This window comes from Fundulus heteroclitus, chromosome 17, assembly GCF_011125445.2.
Source record: "Fundulus heteroclitus isolate FHET01 chromosome 17, MU-UCD_Fhet_4.1, whole genome shotgun sequence".
Classification (NCBI taxonomy): domain Eukaryota; kingdom Metazoa; phylum Chordata; class Actinopteri; order Cyprinodontiformes; family Fundulidae; genus Fundulus; species Fundulus heteroclitus.
The window spans coordinates 23,637,137-23,664,840 of NC_046377.1; the positions used below are offsets into that span (position 1 = coordinate 23,637,137).

At 46.1% G+C, this 27,704-nt stretch overlaps 2 protein-coding genes and 2 non-coding genes across 4 annotated transcripts; 1 reads left to right on the top strand and 3 right to left on the bottom strand.

The window, feature by feature from the left end:
* Positions 1-901: 901 nt before the first annotated feature.
* rpl18a (ribosomal protein L18a) lies at positions 902-5,798 on the bottom strand. The gene is made up of 5 exons (XM_012877690.3): positions 5,674-5,798; positions 3,963-4,142; positions 2,278-2,407; positions 1,272-1,381; positions 902-1,047 (listed from the first exon to the last, which is right to left on the bottom strand). The coding sequence occupies exons 1-5, from the start codon at positions 5,689-5,691 to the stop codon at positions 955-957; spliced, it is 531 nt and encodes a 176-aa protein (XP_012733144.2). The 5' UTR covers positions 5,692-5,798; the 3' UTR covers positions 902-954.
* LOC118566642 lies at positions 2,797-2,926 on the bottom strand. The gene has a single exon (XR_004933175.1). It is a non-coding gene; the product is annotated as a small nucleolar RNA SNORA68 (small nucleolar RNA).
* LOC118566644 lies at positions 4,226-4,355 on the bottom strand. Its single transcript, XR_004933178.1, has one exon. It is a non-coding gene; the product is annotated as a small nucleolar RNA SNORA68 (small nucleolar RNA).
* A 1,614-nt stretch (positions 5,799-7,412) lies between the features above and the next one.
* Positions 7,413-27,587, top strand: xpot (exportin, tRNA (nuclear export receptor for tRNAs)). The gene is made up of 25 exons (XM_036148939.1): positions 7,413-7,559; positions 11,753-11,905; positions 11,989-12,071; positions 12,176-12,232; positions 13,699-13,768; positions 13,853-14,071; positions 16,000-16,184; positions 16,283-16,451; positions 17,685-17,921; positions 17,997-18,035; positions 18,112-18,174; positions 19,641-19,765; positions 19,835-19,979; positions 22,874-22,993; positions 23,086-23,180; positions 23,261-23,330; positions 23,404-23,642; positions 25,043-25,328; positions 25,412-25,601; positions 25,672-25,788; positions 25,875-25,990; positions 26,083-26,130; positions 26,215-26,286; positions 26,375-26,431; positions 27,471-27,587. Exons 2-25 carry the CDS (start codon positions 11,819-11,821, stop codon positions 27,495-27,497), a joined length of 2,916 nt encoding a protein of 971 aa, XP_036004832.1. The 5' UTR covers positions 7,413-7,559; positions 11,753-11,818; the 3' UTR covers positions 27,498-27,587.
* The last annotated feature ends 117 nt before the right edge of the window (positions 27,588-27,704 follow it).

Consider the following 27,704-nt stretch of genomic DNA (forward strand, 5'->3'; position numbering starts at 1 on the left):
CAGCGTCATGTCTGTGAGATCAGCGCCACCCAGCGGACAGATGACGCAACAGCAGCCGCCTCACCAACATGCGGCTCAGTTGGACCGCAGCGCGTCTGAAACGGAACCAGCTGCAGAAACCGGACCAGAACTATGGATCAGTTTGGTTCTGTCCATCTCGTTTATGCACCAGAACAGTTCTGGTCACCGTTTTGTGCCAGTCCGCTAAGGTGGACCACCAGAACCGGCCTGGACCTGTGCAGAACCAGAACCAGTAGAAGGCTCTGCAGCCACTGCTCAGCAGGTTCTTTACCTTTCCAAGTAAAATACTTCATAGTTCTGCCAAAGACTCCATGTTCCGACCCAAAACTCGGTTCTGGTTTAAATTGTCCGGTACTTTCAGCAGAATATTTAAACTAGAATGAATGTTCTGATTAAATATTCCCACATTGGTTCCCCCATATCCAACCGGCCAGAACCCGAGATGCTGCCTGACCCACTGGGCCCGGTTCTGCAGGTCTTACCGGGTCAGTGGGCTGTTTTTAATGGAACTTCCAGCCCTGCTGGAGAACATTGGATCAGAACCTGCTCCAATGTCAGATTTCAGGGTTTATAGATTATTGCCGTGACCGGGTCGGACCCAGAAAGAACCGGACCGACCCACAGCATGACGGTCCCTGGGCGGTCCAGAACCGTCCAAATGGCGCCGAGGCAGACGGACACATTTTCAGCTAGAACTTCCCTGAGTGGTTCTGAAACGTTCAGAACATTCTTCATCGGCCATGTTGGTTCTCTGCTTTCCTAAAAAAACTCAAAGCGGGTCGCTGGACTGGTACCAGAACCATTTTAGATCAGGCAGAACCAGAACAGATGGGTCAGGATCTACAGTCAGTAAAAACTTTATTGAACGACTCTTTACGAACAGCTTTCCCACATTTATGTTTATTGATCTCGGCACCAGAACCAAGGTTCTGCTCAGAAGAAGGTGTTGGGTCTCTTGGTGGTGAAGCGTGGCTTGTGCTGCCGGCGGAGGACCCGGTGGGGCAGCGGGAACCGGATCTTGGAGTCCTGGAAGCAAGCAGGGGAGAATTTGTTAGAGACACACAAATGAAGGTTCTGTTGGGTTCTGATAGAAGTTCTGTTCCCAGTTTCAGAACCGCCCGGATTCCAGACAGCAGCTGGAAACCTGGAAGAGGAATCTGGAAATTTCTGTAGCGGGGTTTTGATCCGGAGCTGCCGGATGGGTCGGCAGCCCGGAGAGAGACCCGCCGGGTCAGAACCGGGTCACTCACGTGGAACTGCTTGATGGCGGGTCGGCGGCACTTGTTGGCAGCGATGACCTGGACCTTCATGATCTGGATGGAGTGGGCCCGCGCGCGGTGCCGAGCTCCCATATCCCGATCTGCAAACACAAGAACCTCAGTCAGGACGGCCCGGCTCGGAACCGCAGAACCTTTCAGAACCAGACGAGCTCGGAACCAAATGGCTTCGTTAAAACAAAAAAACAGAAAAAATCCTTCCAGACCCAATAATGGGTTCATGACGATATTTTCAGAACGCAGATTGGATCAGAACTGGGAGCTGGTTCTGAACTCTCAAGTTCTGGACGGGATGACCCGTTTCCCTGCTGATGGTACCAAAGAACCAAGTCACTCAGGATGAGGGACTATTTGCAAAAGTTCTGCTGAGATCCGTTAGAACCACCTAGTAAAGTTTTAATCAGAACCGATCCGAAAGCCTATCATCACAGATTTACCCAAGTCCAATTAACACCTCCCCAGGTTCTGCAGAACTTAACGACCCGTTCATCTGAAACAGGTGTGTGGTACCAAGAACTCATCAGGATCTGGGCCCTGGGCACCAGAACCTCTGGCATCACATTGAGCTGCGTGTTCTGACCCAGACTTTGGATCGGTCCGGTTCTGCTTATGGTTTCGTCCCGGGATTCTCATGTTAGAGCCGGGTCTGGGTCCAACATCAGCAGAACCGAGAACTAAACGGAGCTTCTGAGGAACCAGAACCAACTAGTTCTACACGCCGCCATCTTGTTCACAGCAAGTCCTGTCAGTCCGGTACCAAACGCTTTTATACCACTACCAAGAAGAACCTGTGCAGAACCCATCCGGTTCTGCAGCACCGAGGTCTGGTTCTGACTCATCTGGACTTTAGCAAACGTTTAATAAAAAATAAAATCTCCCTCGCTGCTAAAACCCAGGAGTCAGAACACTAGTGTGTGGATGGCGCCGGCCCGGTGTGTGTGTATCGGGTCGGCGCCGGCCCGTTTGTGTGGATGCTCACAGCACTGAGTGACGGCTCCAGACGTGGTCAGGTCCCGGTACTCGCGGTACATGTTGTGGGTTCCGCTGCGAGAGTCGTAGCGCAGCCAGATGCCGAAGTTCTTCACCTTCAGGGGAGTCTTCTCGTGGACCTGGACACAGAACGGGTCGGCCATCAGAACCGGTCAGAACCAATCAGAACAACACAAAGAAGCTGGGGTTCTACGGCCGGATCAAAAACCCAACATGGTACCAGAGCTGCTGTTTGTGTCTCTGAGCAGCTTTCAGAACCAAAAGTTCTGAGGTCCAACAAGCTCTGAGCGTCTGTCACGGTTCTGTTTGTAACCTTTCAGAACCACATCTGGATCATCGGAGTTTGTCGTGATCCTGGTAATAATCAGCTGGTTCAGAACCAGAGTAGACCCATAAACCCAACTGTGTAAGTTCTGACCCGCTTACAGGGTCGGACCTGTCAACACCAGGCCCATTTATCCTGGGTCAGAACATTTAGACACTCCTTTTCTTCTGACCGTCGAGTTTCGAGTGTCGGACCAAGAATTCACTTTCAAAGACACCGCAGTCAGAGAAAGGCGACAAGGTTCTGGTTCTGTTTGCACACCAGACAAAGTCACGCCACGGGGCAGGGCGGGACCTTTGGGTTAGGCTGCAGGACCGGACAGAACATCTGGATCAGAGACACATCCCATCAGAACATTTCATCATAAAGACGGCTGAAGAACGGACCCCAAACCAGAACTTTTCACAGGTTCTTGGACCAGGGGTGTCAAACTGATTTTGGTTTAGGGGCCGCATTCAGCTTAATCTGATCTCAAGAGGGCCACACGAGTAAACTCATTGCAAGATTAAATAGAACTAATAAAAGTGGACTTGTTGTTGATTTTTATATTAAATTAATTTCACTTTTACACAATATATTATGAATAACCTCAGCGTTTTTAAGAAAAGTATTTCAACAATACTTTTACTCAGTTAAACATTTATGTGTGCATTATCCATAAGAACTGATCACAGTGATTATACAATGTTGAAGAACATTTATTCACATTTTTTGGAACTTAAAAACACTGTCCTGCATGACAAAATACATCAAACAGATAAAAATTAAGAAATTATTTAAAATCTATTTTCCATATCTGAAGCTCAGTGCTACCATCTACTGATTAAAACACAGCGCCCCTCGTGGACAATATAGGAACTACAGATTTTCAATTGAACGAAGTACAATAATTGTTTTATCATTCTCTTCCTTTTATCTCCTCTTTCTTTCACCTTTTCTTTTTTTCTTCTTCTTCTTCCTTTCCTCTCCTACTTTCCCATTGTAGTGTATATATCATTTGAGATATTCCCCGCATGAATCATAATAAAACTATTCACATTGATAAATCAAGCGGGGCACTATGGCAAAAGCAGTTCTGCTCCACTTGTTAAAGTCAAATCTGATGAGCTCTTTTAGGCATTAAGACAACAATTATTATTGCCACATTACCAGACAGGACAATGGGAAAAAAAAAAAAAAAAAAAAAAAAAAAAAAAAAAAAACTTTAGTTCTGACCAGAACTAAATTGTCGGAACCGCGGCCCGTATGTTTGACAACCCCTAATTTAGACACTCCTTTTCTTTTGACCAGCACCAGAACCGGAGACGTAATCACGGCTTACGCTCCGTGTTCTGACCCGGTCCACTCACCAGGCCGCAGTAGACGATCTCCCCAGAAGCCTTCTTCATCTTCCTCAGCTGAGAGACGAAGTACCAGAACCGGGACTTGGCCACCACATGGTTGGAGGCAAAGATCCGCATGCGGTACAGAGGGGGGGCGGGGTTCTTGGGCGAGGGCAGCAGACGCCCGATGACTTTATACTCCTGAAGCTGCGGGCAGAACCAGAACACAGAGTCAGAACCGGGACCACGACGTCAGAACTCCGCGGCACGGACCGCTTCCGTCGCGTTTCGAGTGTCGGACCAAGAATTCACTTTCAAAGACACCGCAGTCAGAGAAAGGCGACAAGGTTCTGGTTCTGTTTGCACGCCAGACAAAGTCACGCCACGGGGCAGGGCGGGACCTTTGGGTTAGGCTGCAGGACCGGACAGAACATCTGGATCAGACAGAACATTTCATCATAAAAACGCCTAAAGAGCGGACCCCAAACCAGAACTTTTCACAGGTTCTTGGACTTAAAGCTGGTCGGAAATGTTTTAAAATCAGGTTTAGAAAAAAAAAAAAAAAAAAACAGCCGATAAATAATCATCTGAGATAAGTTCTGCCAACTGGATTCTTCTGGTCCCAGATGTCAGGCGATGGTACCAACACCTGCATCTGAGAAACAGCTTTTATCTCCAATGATCGGTACCAACCAGAACCGGCACTGGTGGATTTACCTCGGGTTTAATATTTTAAATCAAACCAATTAATCTATTAATGCTTATTTTAGGACTCAGACCATATTAGGAAAGGAGCATAAGTGGTTCTGTTGTTTCGGACCAGAACTTATCTGCTGCTGCTTTTATTGGTAAAATCTATGTAACAGTTAAGATTGGGATGGCAGAACATTCAAAGTTATGTTAAATTATCTTAAAACAAGTTCAAAATACCGTCTTTTCGGACTACTAGTCGCACTTTTTTCCATAGTGTAGCCAATCCTGCGACTTTTAGTACCAAAAATACGGTAATTTTTTTCACCTTTTCTCGGCCAGCAGCAGAATTTTACATTCAGAGTCTCCATGTGTACAGGAACAGGTACTAAATGGACTATTGTTGGATTAATCTGAGCCGAACTGGAGCCGAACCGTCCAGCAGATTCTCTGCCATCATTTGCTGGTTCTACTTTCCTCTCAGGTGGTTCTGAGTCTCTCCGACACCGAAACAAACCTTAAAACCGGAGCATTTTACATGGAGTTCTGCTGCTGCGGGATGATCGGGGTTTCAGGCGGGAGGTTCGGCTGTGCTTCAGCTCCAGAACCGATGAGTTGGTTTTAAAGCAGGAGCGCATGTCTGACGGACTAACCGGGATTAATATAAACTATAAACCACGAGCTGAGAACCGAGACGCCGCCGGTTTAACCGGATCACGGCGGGATGAAAACATCTGGTTTGTCTCTGGACCAGAACCCAGACCCGAACTGGACTTTTACCAGCTAAACGATTCCGATGTGTGTCTTTATTTTAAACTTTAACCCACAGATTGTCTCCCTGCTCTCTAGTATGCTCTCCGTCCACATGGTGCCGCGGCCGCCATGTTGAAGCATCAGAGGCATGAAAAAACGATCATATTATCCCTCAAAAGTGGACTTTTTAGAAAACTTATCACAAGAACCGCGCTAAAAGTACATCAGACGGCTATATGGGTGGTTTCCAGCCGTGTATAAAGCGTTAAAACATCTAAATGAAGGATAGTCTTACTGTTCCGGACGCCTTCATGGTGTCTGTCGCTCACCGCCACAGTCAAAGAGGAGGCAGCAAAGCGGACACTGCGCATGTCAAGTGAACGGAGGAACTGAATTCCACCCAGATACAAACTACGTCTCGCACTGTGATTGGATAAGTGAACATTGACGCGTGCGCAAGGGCATATTGCCCGTTGTCATTGGCTGAAATACTGACACGTGAACAGTTTTTGCGAGCTCGACTTTTTACTTCCACAATAAAAGCTTCCGTTGCTGACTGAACCGAACCAACGTTTGAAAATTTATTGTTGGCTTTTAAAAATAAAGATCGTTTATGTGTTCCATGGAAATGTCTCGAATTTTAAAGGTAGAGTTTTCATAAATGTTTGTTTTACGTTCCTAACATGCTTTAAAAGTCAAGGTTTATGGTTTTTTGGGCCTATGTTACGTTACCGCGGTGAAGTTAGTGTCCAATATCAAACCAAGTTCACCGCGGTTTACCAATGGATATCACTGCCCAGTAGCAAAGGAAGCTGTTAGACATTTAAAAGGGGATTTTATTATAAATTTTAGTAAATCCGAAGTTAAATTGTTAATTAAACAGAAAATGAAGGATAAATGGCAAAATGAATGGGAGAAAGGAAAAAGAGGATGTTGGTTTCTATAAAACTCAAAACAAAATTGGAGAAATGAGACGAACACGGAGAACAAGAAGAGAAGAAACCATTATTTCTCTCGTTCTGGGCATACTGGCTTAAATAATACTCTGTTTATTTTAGGGAAACATTGGAATGGTAAATGTGATGAAACATGTCATGTACTGTAATAAATATGAGGAGAGACGAAAATTAATTCTACATTTAAGTAAATGTAAAAGATAAATTAGATTTATTCGAATTATTTAGAAGTGATTCAGAAAGTGGGTTAAAATTTCGTTATCTAAAAATAACATAATTGTATAATAGAATTTAATTCCTGAGTCATTCTAGTCCACACTTCATACCAGTAGATTGTGGAAATGCATCAATTTGTTGTTTGTCAGCAACCAAACAATTTTAATAAAGAATAAGCTCACTGCCCAAAAACATCACTGCCTGAAGGGCAGGTAGGCGTACACATAGACATTATATTTATATTATGTCTATTATGGTAATTTACCATTTATGTATAATACGTCTATGAGCGTGCATGTAGTTCCTACTAGCAGCCAATGGAGTCATTTTCAAGTAAAAAAGACAGCAGTCTAAAATACTGTGCAATAATTTAGTTGCAGAATTGTGCAAAATGCATGGATGTCGAACCAGACGGTCCCTGGGAGACTGCAGCGTGTAAATTCACATTTGCAAGTGAGAGAAAGTATAAATTATTCACATTGGATCAGAAACCCAGGTAACAGTAGTGTTTTAAACATGATTTGTTGAGTTTCTGCGGGGAGGTGATAGCCCTCACAGCTTTAGGAAAGAAGCAGTTTTTAAGTCTATTAGTTTTTTATTTAATGTTTCTGAAGCATTTCCCTAATAGAAGCCAGACCGGGGTGGGTTTTGTTTTCTGGTCATCAGCCTAAGTGACAAATGGTTCTGGTTCCGGACGGCAAGCACCGAGTGGCGGCACCATCAATACCTCTTAAGGGAACATCTGTAGTTAAAACGTACATTTATTTTATTAAATTAATAAAATTTATCATTATCAGCATCCAAGCCCCAGCTTCCTCTTGGCGCCCTCTAGCGGTGAGCGCCTGGAAGAGCCTCCCGGTCCCTCTGACCCGGATATAAACCCGTGGCGGACATGCTGGTCGCTCCGTGTGATTCCTGACGACATGCGGGCGATTTCTGGAGGGTTCCCAGCGGTTCTGTGAAGAGCTGACGGGGGCAGAGAACCGCCGAGCGGACGGTCTTTAGTACGGTGAGCTGATCGCTTTCCTCCGGGGAGCAGTTAACGGTCGGAGGGCGGAGTGATCGACCCGCGGGGCGTTATACGGACCGACGGCAGCTAACCGAACCGGGCCGATGACACACAGAACTAAATAAAACCGTTAAAGTAACGTTCCTGCAGGCTGGTGCTGGTTCTGCGGGGACTGGCGGCTGGTTTAAGTCCACCTGACGGCCTCTGGCGCTTAGGCAGCGGGTATGTCGGTACCGGTGGGCCGCGGTCCGCTCGCCGTGTTTTGGGCAGAACTTTCCGCGGTGGTTCTGAGGCCTCGGGGCTGATGGTGGGTTCAGCCAGAGAGGGGAACCGGACCCGGCTGTCTGCCCGCTCCGAGAGCATGCAGGCCGGCCTCTTCTCACCGTGAGCCGGTGTTAGCGGCCCGGTAAGCGGCGGGCTGCAGACGTTGGCACCGCGTTGCGTCATGTTCCGTCATTGGACCCAGAGGCTCGATCCGAACCGGATGTTGACTGTCAGGAACTTCTGGTCACATCTGTGGGACCAACCGGCCCGAACCGACCAGAACTAGCGGGTAGAATGAGCTCAGCATCCCGTCTAGAACCCCTGGGTTCTGGCGTAGCCCCATCACTGGACACCCGTCTAACCACCAGCCTAAGCTAACCAGTTATTAACCTGTAACTAACTACCCACCGGGTTAAACTGCCTCACAATAACAAGTCGGTAACCTCTCATTACCACATGTTGTTATTATCCCTAACTATGCTGATTATTAACCAGCCACTAACTACCCACTGTCTCCATCACCAGGGTTAACTAGTGACTAACCACCCACTGTCTCCACAACCAGGGTTAACTAGTCACTAACTACCCACTGTCTCCATCACCAGGGTTAACTAGTCACTAACTACCCACTATCTTCACAACCAGGGTTAACTATGCACTAACTACCTACTGTCTCCATCACCAGGGTTAACTAGTCACTAACTACCCACTATCTTCACAACCAGGGTTAACTATGCACTAACTATCCACTGTCTCCATCACCAGGGTTAACTAGTCACTAACTACCCACTGTCTCCGTCACCAGGGTTAACTAGTCACTAACTACCCACTGTCTCCGTCACCAGGGTTAACTAGTCACTAACTACCAACTGTCTCCATCACCAGGGTTAACTAGTCACTAACTACCAACTGTCTCCATCACCAGGGTTAACTAGTCACTAACTACCCACTTTCTCCACAACCAGGGTTAACTAGTCACTAACTACCAACTGTCTCCATCACCAGGGTTAACTAGTCACTAACTACCCACTTTCTCCACAACCAGGGTTAACTAGTCACTAACTACCCACTGTCTCCATCACCAGGGTTAACTAGTCACTAACTACCCACTGTCTCCATCACCAGGGTTAACTAGTCACTAACCACCCACTGTCTCCGTCACCAGGGTTAACTAGTCACTAACTACCCACTGTCTCCGTCACCAGGGTTAACTAGTCACTAACTACCCACTGTCTCTGCCACCAGGGTTAACTAGTCACTAACTACCCACTGTCTCCATCACCAGGGTTAACTAGTCACTAACTACCCACTGTCTCCGCCACCAGGGTTAACTAGTCACTAACTACCAACTGTCTCCATCACCAGGGTTAACTAGTCACTAACTACCCACTGTCTCCACAACCAGGGTTAACTAGTCACTAACTACCCACTGTCTCCGCCACCAGGGTTAACTAGTCACTAACTACCCACTGTCTCCATCACCAGGGTTAACTAGTCACTAACTACTAGGGCTGTGCATAAAAATCGATATAAAGATTAATATCGATATTTTTAAAAACGATTTAATATCGATATTCTGGCTTTCAATATCGATATACCTCCCAACCTCTAGGGGGCGTTATTACAGCGCAACCATTACAGTTCACAGCGAAGGAGAGCAAGTGAGACGAATTTGTGGAACGGCCGACAGGATTTTAGAAGCTCCTTTGTCCCTAAAATCAGATGTTTGGGCACATTTTTGGTTTCTGTGACACGTTAAATGCATTGAAGCAAATGCACTTTATTTTCCTGTTAATATGTCTGTGATCAATAAATAGAACATAAACATAATATTTGGTGATTGAATCACTGAGCATTAATTCAAAGTAATAAATATCGATATTGGAATCAAATCAAGCTGAGCTATGTATCGAGAATCGTATCGAATCGGCTCATCCTAGATGATACCCAGCCCTACTAACTACCCACTGTCTCCGTCACCAGGGTTAACTAGTCACTAACTACCGATGCTGTCAGGGCCGCTGGAAGCAATTTTGAACAGGGGGTGCTGTGATTTTTTTTTTTTTTGTGTTTTTGGACAAAAGACCTATAAGCCTATAGGCCTATATAAAATACAATAAATACAAATAAATTGGTTGAGATTGACTATTGTCATTTACACTTCAGTGCACACAACCAGTGTCTGTAACACACAGACTTCATCAGTTCTCAGGTGAATATATGCGCTATTAATTGAACATTACAATAACAGTATAACGATGTAGATTTGAAAAGTCTTTCTTAAATTTGTCTCTAGGTATGACTGGGCAATTTCTTTTCCCTTGCCATAAAGATCTTTGCCAACTGGTGCCAGAAAATGCTATTATTGGGCTTTTATCGTCTGGAAACAAATACATACAACACCTTACAGACGCAGCCATGATGAAGTGGTTGAACTCGCATGGCTGAAAATACGCCGATACGATTGGCTGAGCAGCAAAACTCAAATTACGTGAACTCTTGGACTGGAGAGCAACAGTTTATATTTTTATTGACTATAACTTATTAATGTGCAAGTGAAAACGTGGGAACATGGGTGTTTTGAGATCACTGCTATATTTAGAAACTGATCCAAGTGCAAGAAAGTTGCCCCCTGACAGTTCATACGAAAAGCCTATTACTAGTCTGCTGCCGTGAGCGGGATACCTCTTTACCCAGCGACCACTAGCTTGCTTGACGTTGCCATGACAATGTAACTTCCATGAAGTTGTGTTGATTAGGCCCTTTTAAAATGATTAAGTCAAAATCCAAATACACGTAATAGTAAAATAAAAAAAGTCAAAATCATTTCCCATAATATTGATAAGAAATTTATAAATTGTGCAAAGTATTTTTAATATTTCTTTTTAATCTCCCTCTCGCCACTAGGGGGTGCTGCAGCACCCCCACTTCCAGCGGCCATGCATGCTGTAACCCACCTGTAGCACTAACCAGTTACAGAGTGGTGTTAACTAACCAGCAGCAGGTTACTGTGGTGTGACAGAGCTCAGCGGTACAGTTTCTGCTCCGTTACACTAACATCCTATAATTTAGTGATTACAGTTCGGGTCCAACAGAACTTCTGCAGAACTCTGGTCACAGAAGGTCCGCTGGATGCAGGAGAACCAAACGTTCTGGTAATCTGTGATTTAGATGGCCCCCTGAGGGTCTGCGCCTCCTTTCCTGGTTCATGTTGAAGCTCCCAGGTCGGTGGGTTCTTCAGAACCGGGTCCGGCCCAGTTCTGTGGAGGAGGAGGAAGGATTTTCTCTGCTGGTAGCACCGCTTGGTGCAGAAATCAGCGTTTTGAACCTTTTGGATGTTTTCAGCCTCAGCGTTTGGATCCAGACACAGAAGCTAGAAGAGGTCCATCTGGGACCCAAAGCTGATTTAAACTGAGAAAACTTTGTTTTAAATGGTACCGGACGGGTCCGGAGCGACGAAGATGATGATGATGATGATGGAGGTGCACCAGTCAGAGACCAGAATTCGCTGATTGTCCTCTAATCGGTTCTGATGAGAAGAGCCTACAATGAAAAAGATGATTTTTCTTTATTTATTTTCTTTTATTTTTTTCAACAGAACCAAGGGTCTGTACTGTGACCCAGATTTAGTTGAAGTCCATTGAAGGTTCTGGACAGAACCTCATTCACGTTCTAATCCTTAGAAGGGAAACAAATCCAGAATCGGTTCCGGTGAGGAAGAGTCTGATCTCCTGTTGCTTATCGATCCTCAAAGTGGATCAACAGCACAGACCCGCTTGGTTCTGGTCCTTCTTCCGAACAAATTGTTCTGTTCGTTCGTGTTTCCTTCACGGCAGCTCAGACACAGGTTCTGATGGGTCAGATCCAGCGACGCTGAGCTGGAGGTAAAGGTTCTGACCCGGTCCTGACTCCAGATTCTGCTCCCCCAGATGTTGCACAGCCTCTCCGGGTCAGAACCGAGGACCGGACCGAGCCGAGAGGAGAGCTAACCCCACATGGCCTGCCGGTCTGCCTCTGCAGTCATGGACGAGCAGGCGCTGCTGGGGCTCAACCCCAACGCCGACGCCCCCTACAGGCAGAGGGTGAGACTGCCAGCAGGCTGCTTTCTGTCGCTACCACCAGGGGGCGCCGTGCCCACAGCCGCTCACTCTGTGTGTCTCTGCAGGCGCTGGCCTACTTCGAGCAGCTGAAGGAGTCGCAGGACGCCTGGGAGGTGTGCGCCGACGCGCTGGCCAAAGGCATCTACAGGTGAGTGACCCCCCCCACACCATACACCCCCCCGTCCCCCCCCACCATGACGGGGACTTCCTGCTCCGCTCTCACTCGCTCACGGCGTCTCCTCTGTTCCACAGCGACGACCACGTCAAGTTCTTCTGCTTCCAAGTTCTGGAGCATCAGATCAAGTTCAGGTGAGACTAGGGCTGAACGATTTTGGAAAATAATCTAATTACGATTTTTTTTTTTCTTAAAATTGTGATTTAATACGATTTTTTTTTTTTTCCAGTTTGATTTATCATGTCTTTTTAAACATATACAAACAACAAATCAATTTGTTTCCTCGCTGTGCAGATTAGTTGCTAAAAGACCCGCAGCATCTAAACTCAGAGCAGAAATGATCGCGTTCTGCCTACTAGGGCTGAACAACTAATCGCATTTTCAATATAATCGTGATTTTAAAAAAAACGCAATTTCCAAATCGCAGATTCTGCAATTTCTGGCTATGTAACAATTAGTGAATTAGACACGTCCATTAGGTGTTGGTAAAATGTTTAAAGTGGGTTTGCCTCCACATGGAAGGGAAGACAGTTGCAGCAGTGAGATAATCTAATTTTATTACTTGTTTTAGAGTTTATATAATCATACAAAGCATTAAGTTCTGGTCAATCAGTTTAATACATAGACTTGCTTGTTGGTTGGACTTTATGTTCAACAAGGATTGATGTCCAGATCAACTAAAAGCTGTTCTCTTGAATAATATTCTGATTAATAGAAACATTAAAAGTTCTTGTTTTAAATAGTCCTTGTTTACAAACATCTTTATTTAGAGGCCATTTTTGTTGCTTGTGGTTAATGCAGAGAAAAGTCAAAATTGCAATTTTGGTTGAAATATATTGTAGGCAAAACGCAATAATTTCTGCTCTGAGTTTAGATGCTGCGGGTCTTTTAGCAACTAATCTGCACAGCGAGGAAACAAGTTGATTTATTGTTTGTATATGTTTAAAAAGACATGATAAATTAAACTGGGAAAAAAAATCGCATTAATCGTAATATTAAGAAAAAAAAAATCGCAATTAGATTATTTTCCAAAATCGTTCAGCCCTACTGACTACAATATATTTCAACCAAAATTGCAATTTTGACTTTTCTCTGCATTAACCACAAGCAACAAAAATGGCCTCCAAATAAAGATGTCTGTAAACAAGGACTATTTAAAACAAGAACTTTTAATGTTTCTATTAATCAGAATATTGTTCAAGAGAACAGCTTTTAATTTAATTGGACATCAGTCCTTGTTGAACATAAAGTGCAACCAACAAATAAGTCTATGTATTAAACTGATTGACCTGTACTTAATGCTATGTATGATTATATAAACTCTATAACAAGTAATAAAATTAGATTATCTCACTGCTGCAACTGTCTTCCCTTCCATGTGGAGGCAAACCCACTTTAAACATTTTACTGACACCTAATGGACATGTCTAATTCACTAATTGTTACAGAGCCAAAAATTGCAGACTCTGCGATTTGGAAATTGCGTTTTTTTAAAATCGCGATTATATTGAAAATGTGATTAATTGTTCAGCCCTAGGTGAGACGCGGCAGACGTTCCTCGGCGTTCCGCGGATCTTCTCACCTGTTGTTCTCCTTGCAGACACGCGGGTCTGAGCGCTCCTCAGCAGCAGCTCATCAGAGAGACGCTGATGACGTGGCTGCAGACTCAGGTACTGGTTCCGATCGGGTTCTCCCCGAAAGGAGTCTCCCCAAACCTCCAGAGACGGTTCTCCTCACCGTGTTCTCCTCTGCAGCTGATGAACGCCCAGCCGGAGAAGGCCTTCATCAGGAACAAGGCGGCGCAGGTGTTCGCCCTCACCTTCGTCATGGAGTACCTGACCCTCTGGCCCAAGTTCTTCTTCGACATCCTGAACCTGGTGGGCCTGAACCCGCTCGGCGTCGACATCTACCTGCGCACGCTGATGGCCATCGACGCCGAGGTGGTGGACAGAGACATCGTGCACACGCCTGAGGTGAGCCGTCAGAACCGGTCTTCCTGAAAGAACCGGACCCACAGAGGCCCGATAAGCTTGGAATTACCGTATTTTCAGGCTATAAGGTGCATTAAATGTTCCTCCCAGGAGTGTAATGTGACTCCGCCCCCTCCGGTAGGGCGACCAGACGTCCCTGATTTCTGGGGACAGACCCCATGTTGGATGACCTGTCCCTGATTTTAGTGAATCATGGAGTAAATAAAAGTTTAGTGCAACATGAGGTTTATATTTACCCGGTCCTGCCGCTGTTCTGACGTAGCAGAGCTTTGCCGAACGCACCTGCCCCGCCCCCGTAGGCGTCGCAGTTCAGACAAAACAAATCAACCCCTGGTAAAGATTCTAGCTTAAAAAAATCAGAGATGTCCCCAGTTTTCATTAGAGGAATCAAATCTGCTCACCAGGAAGTATTCTGGCCGCGTAATGTAAGCAGCGCGGCTTTTAAAAAAAACGTAAATTCACACCAGACGCAAAGTAAACAGTGTGATTCTGAGGAGAGAAGAACTTTCGTCATAGGTAAGTAATTAAAGACTAATTATCAGTAAAAAAAAAATCGGTAAGGTGTTATATTATCAGTAATATATCATCTCCTAAAATCCGTGTCTTGGCCATATCTGATTATAAATCACATATTTTAGATTAAGTTAATTTGTCACAACTACATAATCTACGGCGCTTTATTTTTAACGACTCTTATTTTAGGACACTTCCAGAAGTGAACAGGATATTTTCCCATTTATTCCCTGCCAAACAGGAAAGTATGAAATTAGAACTTGAATCTAATTTAGGCGCCATGTAGCGTTATGTTTCTGGTGTACATTTAAAATAAAATAAAATGAAAAGCAAACCTAAGCGTAGCTTTGCAACGCGTCCGCTGTGATTCCTCTTCAACACCGTTAGAGAGATCAATCCGTCTCTGTGGGAGGACAGAGTAGCTGGACTACACTATGTTTCTAACATAAGACCAAAATAAACCTAACGTTTATATTGAATTAACTTACTAGGTTTATTGTTGCACTTCTAGTTCAGACATTACAGTCAGGCAGTCTTGTAGACAGCTCAGGGGTCCTCAGGTAGTGACAGTGTACCGTAATGTTCCTAATATTCATTGAGCAGAGCGGATTCTTTGCTAACCAAAGTCCTATTTACACATTTTAACAGTTTTTTGAGCGCATTGTACCACATTAAGCATCATACATAAACCGCAGCATAAATCTTTGAGAAGATTTAAGGATTTCAAGTAGGGCTCGGTGATATGGATTAAAAAATAAATCTCAGGTTTTATCATAGCAAATCCGATTAATCGATTTTTTTTTTTTTTTTTTTTTTTTTTTTTTCCTCCTTTTTGCTTCATAAAAAGAAATTAAATAAATTATTTTAAAACCTTGCTTTTTATGTCAAGCATTTCTTCAGGGAGTTGACCTGAATTCAAAGTGCAACTAAAAACAAGCTGTGAAACATGCTTGTAAAACAAGATGGCAGCCGTGCCATTATAAACAATGAAAATATAACAAAACATTTGCTGCTAGTGGTATTACACATTGAGCTAAGAACAGGCTTCACTGCACTTGTGAACTTCAAACTAAGTTAAAAAAAAAAAAGTAAATAAGTAAATGAAGTACCTCGTATTATGGTAAAAAAAGTTTCTACTTAACAATATTTTGACAATAATTTTGCCTAAACATATATTCAGCATCACATGCTGTTCTCTTCATGGAAACCCAATGAGTGTATTGGCAAAATAAAATCCACATTTTCCAAAAATGAAATCTCAATTAATCGATTAAATCGATTTATCGCCCAGCCCTAATTTCAAGTGTGCCTTATAGTCAGGAAAATACGGTAAAATCAATCAGACATTTTCCTAAGTGTGGGGAACCTGCTAACGTTGCAGCCTCTGTGTTCTGCAGGAAACCCGCAGGAACACTCTGATCAAAGACTCGATGAGGGAGCAGTGCATCCCCAGCCTGGTGGAGTCCTGGTTCCAGATCCTGACGGCGTACCAGCAGAACCAGCCGGAGCTCACCTGTCAGTGTCTGGAGGTGGTCGGCGCCTACGTCTCCTGGATCGACCTCAACCTGATCGCCAACGACCGGTCAGTGAACGCGCCGTGAAGCGGTTCCGACCCGCTCGGCCGGGGTTCTGGTCTCTGGTTCTGGTCGCTCTCGGGTCATCGGCGCGTCTGTGTTGCAGGTTTGTGAACCTGCTGCTGAGTCAGATGTCCATGGAGGACCTCAGAGAGGAGGCCTGCGACTGCCTGTTTGAAATCGTCAACAAGGGGATGGACCCGGTGGATAAAACCAAGCTGGTGGAGTCCCTGTGCCAGGTTCTGCAGTCCGCCGGGTTCTTCAACATCGACCAGGTGGGAACCCGCCTCACGGCACCGGCACAGGTCCAAACGGTCCTGGTTCCATGACCCGAAACGTTGTTTAGTCTGCGAACTCCCAGAACCGGGTCTCTGACTAGGTTTTCTAACTCCAGTAACAGAACCAGACATGTACGGGGGATCAGTCTGGATCACACGGGTCAAGAACATGTTCTGAAACAGACAAATCCAAATCACAAGGTTCTGGATTAGATGGAGTGTTTCTGAAGCAGGAGGTTTTGGATCAAATGGTTCTGGAACGGCCTGTTCTAGATCTGCCGTTTCATTGGTAGAACCTTCCAGAACACGGTACTTTGGATCAAATGCTGAGGACAAGGAGTCTCAAAACATTGCTTTGAAGCAGGTGGTTCTGGGTCGGATGGGTCTAAAAACGAGAGGTTCTGGGTCGGATGGGTCTTAAAAAAGAGGTTCTGTGTGGGATGGGTCTAAAAAAAGAGGTTCTGGGTGGGATGGGTCTAAAAAAGAGGTTCTGGGTCAGATGGGTCTAAAAAAAGAGGTTCTGGGTGGGATGGGTCTAGAAACGAGAGGTTCTGGGTGGGATGGGTCTAGAAACGAGAGGTTCTGGGTCAGATGGGTCTTGAAACGAGAGGTTCTGGGTGGGATGGGTCTTGAAACGAGAGGTTCTGGGTGGGATGGGTCTTGAAACGAGAGGTTCTGGGTGGGATGGGTCTAAAAAAAGAGGTTCTGGGTGGGATGGGTCTAAAAAAAGAGTTTCTGGGTGGAATGGGTCTAGAAACGAGAGGTTCTGGGTGGGATGGGTCTAGAAACGAGAGGTTCTGGGTGGGATGGGTCTAGAAACGAGAGGTTCTGGGTGGGATGGGTCTAGAAACGAGAGGTTCTGGGTCGGGTGGGTCTAGAAACGAGAGGTTCTGGGTCGGGTGGGTCTTGAAACGAGAGGTTCTGGGTCGGGTGGGTCTAGAAACGAGAGGTTCTGGGTCGGATGGGTCTAAGAAGCGAGAGGTTCTGGGTCGGGTGGGTCTAAAAAGCGAGAGGTTCTGGGTCGGGTGGGTCTAAAGCGAGAGGTTCTGATCAGGCTGTTCGGCATCAGGTGAGGTCCAGGAGGAACGTTGCTTAGTTCTGAGGAGACGGATGGTTGTTTTCCTGATCTGTTGATGTTCTGTGTGAAGCAGAACACCAGAACCAGAACCTCTGGACCAGGTCCAGAGGTTCTGGTTCTCCGTGGTCCGACGGTCTCCTCTCGCCCCGCAGGAGGAGGACGTGGACTTCCTGGCCAAGTTCTCGCGGCTGGTGAACGGAATGGGTCAGAGCCTGGTTCTGAGCTGGACCCGGCTGGTGAAGTGCGGCAGCGCCAAGGAGGCGGCGGCGGCGCTCCACGCCGTGGAGGCCAAGGTGCCGCTGCTGCTGCAGCTGCTGGCGCACGAAGACGACGACATCTCCACCAACATGGTGGGCTTCTGCTACGACTACCTGCACGTGCTCAAACAGGTGAGTCCCCCCCCACAGCGCCGCCGGGCCCGGGCGGTTCTGAAGCTGGTTCTGACGCAGGTTCTGTCCCCGCAGCTCCCCCAGTTGACGGAGCAGCAGAAGGCGAACGTGGAGGTAAGTTGGGGTCAGGGGTCGGGGGTCATGGGGCTCCTCTGGTCCAGCTGCAGCTGAAGCTCTGATGTCTCTGCAGGCCGTCATGCTGGCTGTGATGAAGAAGCTGACCTACGACGACGAGTACAACTTCGACAATGAGGTGGGTGGGGTCTGTGGGCGGAGGACCCGAGCCGATCTGGTACCACTGAGCTATATTATCCACTGGAGTGCTAATCACCGTCTGTTTGAACGAGTCGCTTTGAAGCCACCAGCCGCCATATTGGTACTCCCTATTTCCCCCCAGTAACTAGAGAATATGTACACTACAGCATCGAATAACGATGATTTTCTCATGTTCAGGGGGGGCTTAACACTTTTAAAATGTCAAATTCCATATACTTTATGTTATGTTCTAAAACTATCAAGTACTGAGAAAGTCATGTGCTGAAATATTTTGCATTTTATTTATTAAAAAAAAAAAAAAAAAAAAAAATATATATATATATATATATATATATATATATATATATATATATATATATATATATATATATATATATATATATATATATATATATATATATATGAATAACATGTAAAATATTTCAGCACCTAATTTCCTAGTAGTTGATAGTGTTAGTACATCCACTGACTGTAGAATTACCTGTGAAACGTTTTCATACAGCCAGAAAACTGCTTGTTGTTGCAACCAAATCCTGTGGGATTCTGAGAGAGTAGGGAGTAGCAAGATGGCGGCCAGTGACTTCAGTTTTTCGGCAAAATCAGCACTCCAGTGTATTATATAGCTCAGTGGTTGGTACCAGATCGACTCGGGTCATGCGCCTCCTGATGACATCACATTATGGCAACGCCACTCAAACGAACTACATAGAGTCCGCGGTCTGCATTTGTAACAAATCAATTTTATTAAGTTAATTTAGCGGTTTCTTTTTTCTCAAAAGCTTGAACAAATATTCAAGCCATTTTACAAAAAAAATAAATAAAAAATCAACAAATATTTGACAATTAGCTCAATGTTTGGAAGAATATTGTTAACAAAAATGGAAGGGCTAGCCAGACTAATTTATCCAGCATATATCTTAAATGTACCAAATACCACAATAAAAAATAATAAAATTCATCACAATTTCATCTGGAATAATAAAAAACGTGATCAGAAAGAACAACATCAGTACAAAAAGGAGGAATGAACGTTATTGATTTTAAAGTGATGAATGCCGTGATAAAATTAAATTTGGCTGCTGACTTTTTTTAAAAATGAAATGAGTTTATGGTTAAGTTTCCCTTCACAACTTAAAAAAAATTGGAGGAATTAAATTTCTCTAAGGTTGTAACTTTGATCCTGCAAAATTACCGATTAAATTGTCAGACTACCACACAAGTATTCCAAAATGATGTTAAAAGTTTTCATGCCTCGACTAATTTACAGGAAAATAACCGTAAATTAACAAAATAAAATTGATTTGTAACAAATGGAGACCGCGGGCGCAATGTAGTTTGTTTGAGTTGAGTTGCCATATGATGATGTCATCGGGTAGCGCCGGAGATGATCTGGTACCTACCCCGGCGCGGCGTGCTGACCCGCTGACCCGCTGTGCGTTTCAGGGCGAGGATGAAGCGATGTTCGTGGAGTACAGGAAGCAGCTGAAGATGCTGCTGGACCGCCTGGCGCAGGTTTCCCCGGAGCTGCTGCTGGAGGCCGTGCGCCGCGTCTTCACCAGCACCATGCAGTGAGTAGTGGAGGCGGAGCGGGGCGGAGCTGGCGGTTCTGGTTCTGACCCTGTTCTCTGTCCCGGCAGGACGTGGCAGACGGCGCCCTTCATGGAGGTGGAGGTGGCCATCCGGCTGCTCTACATGCTGGGCGAGGCGCTGCCGGCGTCTCACGGCGCCCACTTCTCCGGCGACACGGCCAAAACCGGCGCCCTGCAGGACATGATGCGTACGGTGAGTCACATGACCCGACGGCTCGGACCAGAACCAGAACATCTGCTCAGGTGGTTCTGGACCAGATGGTTCTTCAGCAGCCGTTTCTAAATCAGGGTCTTATGGTTCTGGTTCTGGACCCAAACATTGAGTGTTCTAGGTCAGAAGGTCCAGGAGCGTTTAGTTCTACAGCACCAGTTCAGATCAGGGGTCCGTTCTTCGTACGTTGCTTAAAACATCCGAGATCAAATGAGACATCCAAGATTATTTCATCCGGCTAACCATTATCCGGCTAATTGGGTTCTTCAAACACACCTGTTGTTTATGATTAGTATGGCTGAATTGAGTTATCTGAGACAACTGCGCGTTCATGCGTTTGTTTAAAAGGGGAAATGTATCGATAGTAGAAACATTGATCAGCAGCGCTGCTATTGGCTGTTCAGCAAAGAACGCCCACAGTTTTTCTCCCAGCAGAACACGAGCTTTGAATGGAAGTTTATGCTGAATTTGAGTCATTAATTAAAACACCTCAAAGTCTGTTAAAACCAGGAGAGAGGGCTGGCAAAAAGCAGCAGACAAATTAATGCGTAAATACTGTCCATGGTAGATGTTTCTATCACTTTCTACAGTATTAATTTTTGCATTTTAATTATCTCATATTTACTTTGTTCTTTTATATCAGAGCCTCCACGGGACCCACTAGAACATGGGGACAAGTAAAAGTGAAATACAAGAATATTCTACAAAATGGTAGCCTTTAATTATTACACTTTATTTTAAAAAGCCACTTGTTATGTCAAGAGATCTAAATTTCAGTGTCATTCCTTAGACACTAGAAGTAAAGGACCCGTGCAAACTGGGAATTTTAACAAAAAAAAATCTTTATCCATAAAAAATGAAAATTTTCCTTTTCCAAGTCATCCACAGTTTACACGGTAAAACTGTATTGCTCCGTGTCTAGATAATCCATCTATAGTTTTTTCTAATACAATATACGGCTCGACAGGAAGCAAGCCTTTCAAAGTAAAACTAAACTTCACAATAAAATGGCCTGAACAAATCTTCTTACTATATGATAAAAATAAAAAGCAAACCATCATACAAATAACGTAAATATTTTCTATTTATGGCTCTAACACCACTTTTTCCTCTTTAAAGCCACTGTTAAATGATGTTTGTCTGTTTATAACAGCCACCAAGAAAAATCTCTCTACTGTCGCGCTGCGCTAAAGGATCCTGTCTATTGCGCAATACGCGATTAATAAAAAAAACTCTAAAATTATTCTTGCACCTTCCGCAACAGGTTGCAGTCGTAAAAATGGACATGGCTACGGCAGACTTCCCTATCTCCTCCGTTTATACAGCCATGATCTAATCCTGTTTACATGAAATAAGCCTGCTAGCGAGCAGGTTTAAGCTGGCGCACATGTTGCTATGACAACAAGTGCAGGATGAGTTTCGAAGAACCAAACGATCCAAATCGTCAACAATGAAATCCTGCTAACTGAGTTAGCGACGTACGAAGAACGGACCCCTGGACTGGTTCTGGATCAGTTGTTTAGGATAACGTGGTTCCATCAGCAGCGTTTGGTTCAGGCCAGTGTTGTAGTCAAGTCACTATGCCTCGAGTCCGAGTCCAGGTTCGAGTCACCAGTGTTCATGTCCGAGTCAAGTCCAAGTCATTAAAAAAAAAATCCGAGTCGAGTCACTATTGACGTGTGATGTATGACATGAAGCAGTAACATTCCATTGCACTAATAACTCTTTCACTGTAGTTACCCTGGTTTTACTCGGTAAAACTACCGCTTTTTCCAAGTCTAAGACGTCTCCTAACCGTGGTTTTTAAACATTGTTGTTATGGAACGTGCAACAGCGACTCGAGGTACGCTGATAGGCCGCATATGAAGGATGTTAAAGCCGCAAGCGGCGTCGATCGGCCCTCGCAGCCAAGCGCACTCCGGCCTATTGGCCACCGCTGCGGTGCCGGCCGGTGGGCGGGGTCCGCCCTCCACCGCAGATGCTGTTACGCATTTTCCTCGCCCGTCCACCGGGCGATTCCCACAAACACGTTCGGCAGCGTTCCCCCATGACTCACAACAAATCTGGTGTGGATCGGTCGATGCAGCGAGGAGATACAGCCGTTGGATAATGATAATGCATTTCGCCACCGGACCGGACTAAATTGTTTGGCGGGCCGGAAAATTTATACCGATTCCTGGACGGTGACTACAAACAGAAAAAAAAAACAGCCGCTGACGCCATGAATGCCGAGCAGGAGAAAAACAACGACTTACCTTTCTATCAACTCGCCCCGTTTTCCAGGCTTTCTAAGCCCTCGACACTCAATCCATCGTTTGAGCTGAACGTTGGTATGTTGTTCCACAGTTCTACCAGTAAAATGGGCGCCTGGACATCCTCTTGTGAAAGTTTAACAGCTGTAAAGTCGGTCATATTGTTGTATCTGTTGCATGTGTAATGGCTGGTTGCTACGTGCGCTCTCACACTGTTTGCCCAACCTTAGCGGCAAGGGGCGTTGCTCATGAGATGGTGACGTCACGTGCGCGGTACGACATTTAGATATTAAAATCATACACTAAAATAATATTCTAATGACATATTAAAATTATAGCCTAATGATATAAAAAAAGTCGAGTCTTTTTCTCAATTTCCGAGTCAGAATGATCTGAATGTAGGAGTCCGAGTCCAACTTCGAGTCATCAGTGCTCAAGTCCAAGTCAAGTCACGAGTCTCTAAATTTAGCTAATGACTCGGACTCGAGTTCGAGTCTCGGAATCGAGTCCTACAACACTGGTTCAGACCAGCTGGTTTTTAGATGGCTCCGGAACCAGAACCTCCTGGCTGGGAGGTTCTGGTTCTGGACCTCCAGACGTTCAGCGCCTCCTGTCTCCTCTCAGCTGGTGTCCTGCGGCGTCAGCGGCTACCAGCACTCCTCCGTGTCCCTGGAGTTCTTCGAGACCGTGGTCCGGTACGACAAGTTCTTCATCGTGGAGCCTCAGCACATCCCCAATGTTCTGGTGAGGCCCGGCACACACAGAATCCCCCCCCCCCCCCCCGCCCCCTCACTGTAAGCCCGGCCGTGTTCTGATGTGCCGCCGTCTGTCCTCAGATGGCGTTCCTGGACCAGCGAGGACTGAGACACAACAGCCCCAAGGTGCGGAGCCGGGTCTCCTACCTGTTCTCCCGCTTCGTCAAGACGCTGCAGTGAGTCCGGTTCCGTGTTCTCGATCCGGTTCCGGTTCTGTTGTCGCTCCGGTTCTGATCTCATGTCCGTTTCCACGCAGCAAACACATGACCGCCTTCATTGAGGACATCCTGACCCGGATCCAGGACCTGCTGGAGCTCGCTCCTCCGGTAAGAACCGCCTTCCTCCTCCACGCCCCACACATCCTCCTCCTCCTCTTCCTCACTCCCTCCCCCCCCGCAGGAGAACGGCTTCCCGGCGCTGCTCACCAGCGACGACCAGCTCTTCATGTTCGAGGCGGCCGGCGTGCTGATCGTGAGCGGCGAGAGCCCGATGGAGCGGAAGCAGGTTCTGATGCGCAGCCTGCTGGCGCCGCTGATGGACGCCTTCCGCCTGCTGCTGGCCAAGCTGCTGCAGGAGACGGCCGAGGAGCGCCAGGCCGCCCTCGCCGACTGCCTGAGCCACGCCGTGGGCTTCGCCAGGTCAGAGCCGCCGCCATTCCCCCCGCCGGCCTGTAGGCGGCGCCGCTCCCTCCAGGGTTCCCACGGGTCCTTGAAATCCTTGAAAGTTTGTGAATCTGAAAAAATAAATTCAAGGCCCTTGAAAGTCCTTAAAAAATTTTTGTGGGGTTGAAAGTTCACACGGATGACGACTCGCGTGTCATTATTTTACTTACCTGACGCCGCCAGATAGATTTGCTCCGCATATCCATCTGGAAACCTTCCGTTGAAGTAATTTTGGGAAGGGGCGAAAATACTGGTTAGCTGATTGGCCTATGGTGATAGACGGGCCAAATAAACCAATCAGATCAACGAAGCATATGACGTACTCGTCAACATTCTTCGTCGTCGCTCTGTTACGAGCGACGACGAAAACACAACCACAAGCCAAGCTACTCTTGCTGCTGCAGGTAAAGGCTCGTTAGCTCAGCAGAGAAATACTCTGTAATTCCGATAAAACTTGCTCGATAGCCACGCTAACGCTAGTTTCATCGGCTGAAGCCGCCATGTTGTTTAGACTGAACTGACGCGCTTCCCGTTGCGTCACACCTCAACCCGCCTCAAAGCCAACGCTGATTGGACGTTCGTTAAAGAAAATTTGGAGCCGTTCATAAAACGGAGAGTAGCCAGACTGATCTGCGAGTGAAATCTTGAAAGCTCGCGAGATCAGGATGGTCTCACGAGGCCATTATTTTACTACCACACGATCTTTTAAAATTATGTTGATTCCGCAGACTTTTAATTTGCAAAAGTACGTTCGCTCTTCTTCGTTAGTTGCTAGGCTACGGTTTAGGCCTACGTGCGTCCAATAGGTTACATTCACGCAGTGTTGCCAACTCAGCAACTTTGTCGCTATATTTAGCGACTTTTCAGAGTCAACGTCAAAAACTAGCTTAATCAAAGATGAAAGTAAAACAAATTGATATAATTCTGAACATCTCAATGCTGCACTTTTTTCCATAAACTCCATGAAGCGGTAGGCTAATGTACGTCTTATATGTAATGTAGTATGGCATAGCCATGTACTGTGGATATAAATGTAGGCTATGAATATGATCAATATCAATGTAGGCTATAAATTAAGTCCACTTTCTTGCATTGCTTCTGACCCAACAACTTCTATGCTGTTTAGTCTTTTATTGAATTTGCATTGTACTAAAATATGATAACCTATTCAGCGGTCACAGTAGGTAAATGCCACCACGTGTGGTCCTTGAATTTGAGGAAATTAGTCCTGGAAAGTCCTTGAAAGGTCCTTGAATTTGATGTTCACCAAGGTGTGGGAACCCTGTCCATCCTCCATGTTTCCGTCACGCCCGCCGCCTTTCCCCTGCCGTCCTGTAGGCGGCGCCGCTCCCTAACGCTCGCTCGTGTCTCTGCAGCCGCACCAGCAAGGCGTTCAGCAACAAGCAGACGGTGAAGCAGTGCGGCTGCACCGAGGTCTACCGCGACTGCCTGCAGAGCTTCCTGCCGGCGCTGAGCTGCCCCGTCCAGCGGGGGGCGCTGCGCGGCGCCGTGCGCTCCTTCCTGCACCGCATGATCATCTGCCTGGAGGAGGAGGTGCTGCCCTTCGTCCCCGCCGCCTCCGAGCACATGCTGAAGGACTGCGAGGCCAAAGACCTGCAGGAGTTCATCCCGCTCATCAGCCAGATCACCGCCAAGTTCAAGGTACCGGAACCAGAACCAGAACCCTGCTGCCCTCCCAGCAGCACCTCCTCCTCCACTGACACCTCCTCCTCCTCTCCCTGCAGCGCCAGGTCTCCCCCTTCCTGCAGCAGATCTTCATGCCGCTGGTCCTCGCCATCTTCGAGGTTCTGGGCCGACCCGCCGAGGAGAACGACCAGACGGCGGCGCTGGAGAAGCAGATGCTGAGGAGGAGCTACTTCGCCTTCATCCAGACCATCGCAGGCAGCGGCATGAACGAGGTTCTGGCCAACCAGGGTGAGCGCTGCTGTGAAACTGGACCTGCGGTTCTGGACGCCCCGGTGCTGAACGTCTGGTTCTGTTTCAGGAGCAGAGAGCATGGAGCGGGTTCTGTTCACCATTATCCAAGGCGCCGTGGAGTTCCCGGACCCCATCGCCCAGAAGACCTGCTTCATCATCCTGTCCCGGCTGGTGGAGCTGTGGGGTGAGTCCCAGTGGGCAGAACCTCGGGTTCTGGTGTCGGGTCCGTCTCGGATGTTTAACCCGCTGTGGTTCTGATCCGAACTGCAGGCGGGAAGGACGGCCTGGTGGGCTTCCCTGACTTCATCTACAAACACATCGTCCCAGCATGCTTCATGGCGCCGCTCAAACCCACCTTCGACCTCTCTGACGCTCAGACGGTTCTGGTGAGTTTGTGGAACCGAACCCAGTCTGACACCAGTTGAACCCGCGGTTCTGATGGTTCTGTTGGTTCTGATGGTTCTGTTGTGCTCCTCAGACTCTGTCGGAGTGCGCCCTCACGCTGAAGATGATTCATCTTAAACGGGTAAAAAAAAGTCATCTGTGTTCCTCCGGTTCTGTGAAGTTCTGTGAAGTTCTTCCCCGGTTCTGACGCTTGTTTGTGTCTCAGGGGTCCGAGTTCATCCAGTTCCTGCAGCACGAGTACCTGCCGTCCCTGCAGGTGACGCCAGAGATCTCACAGGTAGGACGGACCCAGAGGAACGTCTGGGGGGGGGGTGGAACGCGGTTCTTCTGTTGATGTTCTGATGAGGTTCTTCTTCTTCCTGCAGGAGCTGTGCCAGGTTCTGCAGCAGCCCGACATCAAGGTTCTGAAGAACTACATCAAGGTACGAGTAGGGCTGAACAAATAATCGCATTTTCAATATAATCGCGATTTTTAAAAAAAAATGCAATTTCTGGCTCTGTAACAATTAGTGCACTGCAAAAACTGATCTAAAAATAAGTAAAATGTTCTTAAAGTTAGTGTATTTATCCTTGATTTGGGCAGGTAAATAAGATTATTTGCCAATGGAATGAATATTTCTACCCCTAAAATAAGATAATTAGACATCCTGCACTTGAAATAAGATGATGGAGATGAATTGTTCCTATTTTAAGTGCAAGAAATCTTATTCCATTGGCAAATAATGTTATTTACCTGCTCAAATCCAGGACAAATGCATTCATTTTAAGAACATTTGACTTATTTCTAGTTCTATTTTTGCAGTGTGAATCAGACACGTCCATTAGGTGTTGGTAAAATGTTTAAAGTGGGTTTGCCTCCACATGGAAGGGAAGACAGTTGCAGCAGTGAGATAATCTAATTGTATTACTTGTTTTAGAGATTATATAATCATACATAGCATTAAGTACAGGTCAATCAGTTTAATACATAGACTTGCTTGTTGGTTGCACTTTATGTTCAACAAGGATTGATGTCCAAATCAATTAAAAGCTGTTCTCTTGAATAATATTCTGATTAATAAAAACATTAAAAGTTCTTGTTTTAAATAGTCCTTGTTTACAAACATCTTTATTTAGAGGCCATTTTTGTTGCTTGTGGTTAATGCGGAGAAAAGTCAAAATTGCAATTTTGGTTGAAATATATTGTAGTCAGAACGCAATAATTTCTGCTCTGAGTTTAGATGCTGTGGGTCTTTTAGCAACTAATCTGTACAGCGAGGAAACAAAATGATTTGTTGTTTGTATATATTTAAAAATACATGATAAATTAAACTGGAAAAAAAAATCGCATTAAATCGCAATATTAAGAAAAAAAATTGCAATTTGATTATTTTCCAAAATCGTTCAGCCCTAGGTACGAGAGCTGGTCCGGTTCTCCTCCTGTTCTCTGCTTCAGGTGTTTCTGACTCCTTCTGTCCGCAGGCCTTCTTCCAGAGAGCCAAGCTGTGATCCAGGACCCGGTTCTGGACCTTCTGGACCCGAGGAACATAAACTCTCCGCTCGGCACGCAGAACTCGGCACTTATTCAGGAACCGTGGAAAGTTGGAGGACGGAGCTGTTCGGCGGAAACGGCTGGAAGGTTCAGGACTCGGACCAGAACCGTTCTGAGAGCTGGACTGGGTTCGGATTCTGGAGGACGTTAAAGGTTCTGGACTT

What these genes read in the sequence shown, in the direction of transcription:
- rpl18a (XM_012877690.3), bottom strand. An exon ending in AGATCGTCTACTGCGGCCTG is followed by an intron (nt 2,408 to 3,962) that starts GTGAGTGGACCG and finishes TTCTGTGTCCAG; the next exon opens with GTCCACGAGAAGACTCCCCT. An exon ending in CCGCCATCAAGCAGTTCCAC is followed by an intron (nt 1,048 to 1,271) that starts GTGAGTGACCCG and finishes GCTTGCTTCCAG; the next exon opens with GACTCCAAGATCCGGTTCCC.
- xpot (XM_036148939.1), top strand. Translation starts at nt 11,819, where the DNA reads ATGGCCTGCCGGTCTGCCTCTGCAGTCATGGACGAGCAGGCGCTGCTG. An exon ending in AACCTGATCGCCAACGACCG is followed by an intron (nt 16,185 to 16,282) that starts GTCAGTGAACGC and finishes TCTGTGTTGCAG; the next exon opens with GTTTGTGAACCTGCTGCTGA. An exon ending in CGAGGTTCTGGCCAACCAGG is followed by an intron (nt 25,602 to 25,671) that starts GTGAGCGCTGCT and finishes GTTCTGTTTCAG; the next exon opens with GAGCAGAGAGCATGGAGCGG.